The following is a 3,297-nucleotide window of genomic DNA, read 5'->3' on the forward strand; positions in this document are numbered from 1 at the left end:
ATCAACGTTATGGCACCGTCCACAGTTTCATCCGTCAAGGCGTCATGCCTAGGAAAGTCAGGTCTGTTGGAAGCGACCGATGTTCCATCTCCTAAGGGAGTTGCTCTCTGATCACCAGGGTTGGTGATCCCTAGAGCAACAGAGGAGGACGCCTATCGCTTTGATAGTGAAGGTTGCTCACGGGAAAACTCTTCTGACTTAGACCTACAGACGCACTTTCTGTAAGGAGATGGAGCAATTCCCTTTGCCACTCACAACTTGCATGGTTGGTGTGGAGCAGTTGCCCTTGGTCATATCAGTAGTAGTTGTTTTGGGGTGTTTTTTGTGTTTAATTTATATCATCCAATAGAGAATTTGTGAATGTGGGAAGTGAAGACGAACATGGTAAGCCCTCCACTACCATGGCACATAGGCCTACTACTCGTTAAGGCGCCTGACCGCGAACCAGAAACACCGCTGAACACGTGGTTGCTTAAAATCTCGTAATCTCGCCTCCTCATGCAGATGGTCCACATTCTTCATCTGGAAACATACGGTAGCGCATTGTTTAGAATCGTTTCTTAACCTTTCCTTGTGTATGTCGCTAACAATGATGTATTATTGGGCGGCATAGTTGGAGACAGACCTGCTGATTGCTTTAAACGTTTCAACCATAGTCTCTTTTTCTCAATCGGTATCCGTTAGACCGTTAAGTACCTTATTTCTTTTGCGGTTGTTTCGAATAAACCTTTCTCAAAGAAAGGGGGTGCTTCTATTGACACTTTCTGAAAGAAAGGCTGCTATTTTAGACCCTTCGTCCAACCGAGTTGACGAAAATGCATACCGAACAAAGAAAAAATTCAACACAAAAGCTGTTATTCTAAAATAAATATATTTTAAAAATCTCTTAGTCATAATCCTAACTATTCAAAGTTCGGTTCAATATATTGAAAATGACGATACAGAGCTAAACCCGATGAGCAGAGGTTGGAAACATTTTGAAAACGAGCTCTTCCGGCATATTTCTGTTCGACAATGAACTCATTTAAAAATTCCAAAATTAAATTATATTTTAATTCCAGTTTTGGGGCGGCCAAATATTTTTGACACCACGATAATAGGATGGCATACTGTTCTTTCTCATTATCCTCCACGCTGGCCATAAAGTTATTAATGCGACTGGGTAACTGCTCGAAGAGGGTTTCCCATGTCTGACTAACATGTTTCATATTCTCTTCATCATATTGCCGATATTGTTTGTCAATATCTTGCTTGGGTATATCGCCTTGGTGATTCTTTGAAAGTGCTTCCAGTTTCGCAAAACGATTACGTTTTTCATGTTTTATATGACCGAAATAGTTGGCTAATTGTTGAAAGGCATAACAATTGGTTTTGTCCGCACTTAGTCTGGTTGCATAATTCTGCAAATTTTCAACATATTTTTGTAGAGCATCATATTCCATTTGATCGAAGTTCGGATCCGCACGGTGGGAATGCAAAAATGAGGCAGATATTTTGAATAACTCTGCCATATGCAAACTGTCGTCTATTAACTTTTGGGACATGCCTTCCAGAATGGTACTTCTAATAAACTTCAAGAGAGGAGCGCTTTTCGGCTCTGTAGATTCAGCAGTATAGATCTGGAAAAGCAGAGCATACGCTCATGTAAGTTTTGAGTTGTAGTAGAAGTAACTTATATCGACATACATACCTGTGGCGATAAAAGCACCAAAACTATTCCCACTAGCAATTTCATAATTACAGTTGTTTTTTAAGCTGAGCTTTTCGTGTTATTTTCCAGCACCGCTATCTGTTTCTATTGAATCTCAACTAAGAATTTTGAAAATTATACGTTTTATATTATCTTCAATAATCAATAATTGAAAACATCAATCATTAGACATTTTAATCAATTCTAAGTAATCTGGTCCTAATCTGACGTTTTGTTTTTTGATTGCATTGTTTTCACAGAATGCAGTAGACCCTGAAACTTAGGCCTATTAGGTCAGTAAAATAAACTGTAAACAGAAGGGTTGTTTGTAGTTGAGACAAGCAGAGATGGCCCACAATAGTGGATTTTTAAAGAACATTTTTTCAAGTAACTTCTGATCCATAATAGTGGATATTTAAAGAACATTTTTTCAAGTAACTTCTGACCCATAATCGTGGATTTTTAAAGAACATTTTTTCAAGTAACTACTGACCCATAATCGTGGATTTTTAAAGAACATTTTTTCAAGTAACTTCTGGCCCACAATCGTGGATTTTTAAAAAACATTTTTCAAGTAACCTCCGACCCATAATCGTGGATTTTTAAAGAACATTTTTTCAAGTAACTTCTGACCCATAATTCTGGATTTTTAAAGAATATTTTTTCAAGCAACTTCTGACCCATAATCGTGGATTTTTAAAGAACATTTTTTCAAGTAACTTCTGATCCATAATCGTGGATATTTAAAGAACATTTTTTCAAGTAACTTCTGACCCATAATCGTGGATTTTTAAACAACATTTTTTCAAATAACTTCTGACCCATAATCGTAGATTTTTAAAGAACATTTTTTCAAGTAACTTCTGACCCATAAGTGTGGATTTTTAAAGAACATTTTTTCAAATAACTTCTGACCCATAATCGTAGATTTTTAAAGAACATTTTTTCAAGTAACTTCTGACCCATAAGTGTGGATTTTTAAAGAACATGTTTTCAAGTAACTTCTGACCCATAATCGTGGATTTTTAAAGAACATTTTTTCAAGTAACTTCTGACCCATAATCGTGGATTTTTAAAGAACATTTTTTCAAGTAACTTCTGACCCATAATCGTGGATTTTTAAAGAAAATTTTTTCAAGTAACTTCTGACCCATAATCGTGGATTTTTAAAGAACATTTTTTCAAGTAACTACTGACCCATAATCGTGGATTTTTAAAGAACATTTTTTCAAGTAACTTCTGAGCCATAATCGTGGATTTTTAAACAACATTTTTTCAAGTAACTTCTGACCCATAATCGTGGATTTTTAAAGAACATTTTTTCAAGTAACTTCTGACCCATAATCGTGGATTTTTAAAGAACAATTTTCAAGTAACTTCAGACCCATAATCGTGGATTTTTAAAGAACATTTTTTCAAGTAACTTCTGACCCATAATCGTGGATTTTTAAAGAACATTTTTTCAAGTAACTTTTGACCCAGTGGATTTTTAAAGAACATTTTTTCAAGTAACTTCTGACCCATAATCGTGGATTTTTAAAGAACATTTTTTCAAGTAACTTCTGACCCATAATCGTGGATTTTTAAAGAACATTTTTTCAAGTAAC

At 35.4% G+C, this 3,297-nt stretch overlaps 1 protein-coding gene across 1 annotated transcript; it reads right to left on the reverse strand.

Annotated features, from left to right (window-relative positions):
- Positions 1 to 852: 852 nt before the first annotated feature.
- On the reverse strand, positions 853 to 1,829 carry LOC141392727 (uncharacterized). Its single transcript, XM_073965609.1, has 2 exons — positions 1,691 to 1,829; positions 853 to 1,619 (listed from the first exon to the last, which is right to left on the reverse strand). The coding sequence occupies exons 1-2, from the start codon at positions 1,733 to 1,735 to the stop codon at positions 903 to 905; spliced, it is 762 nt and encodes a 253-aa protein (XP_073821710.1). The 5' UTR covers positions 1,736 to 1,829; the 3' UTR covers positions 853 to 902.
- Between the last annotated feature and the right edge of the window lie 1,468 nt (positions 1,830 to 3,297).

The sequence above is a fragment of the Musca autumnalis genome, unplaced genomic scaffold (genome assembly GCF_047663935.1).
Source record: "Musca autumnalis isolate F117 unplaced genomic scaffold, ASM4766393v1 scaffold_2, whole genome shotgun sequence".
NCBI lineage: Eukaryota > Metazoa > Arthropoda > Insecta > Diptera > Muscidae > Musca > Musca autumnalis.

Excerpts from the sequence above, each read along its gene's own strand:
- LOC141392727 (XM_073965609.1), bottom strand. The coding sequence starts at position 1,735 with ATGAAATTGCTAGTGGGAATAGTTTTGGTGCTTTTATCGCCACAG. Across the intron at positions 1,620-1,690 it reads TGGTGCTTTTATCGCCACAG|ATCTATACTGCTGAATCTAC; the intron begins GTATGTATGTCG and ends CTGCTTTTCCAG.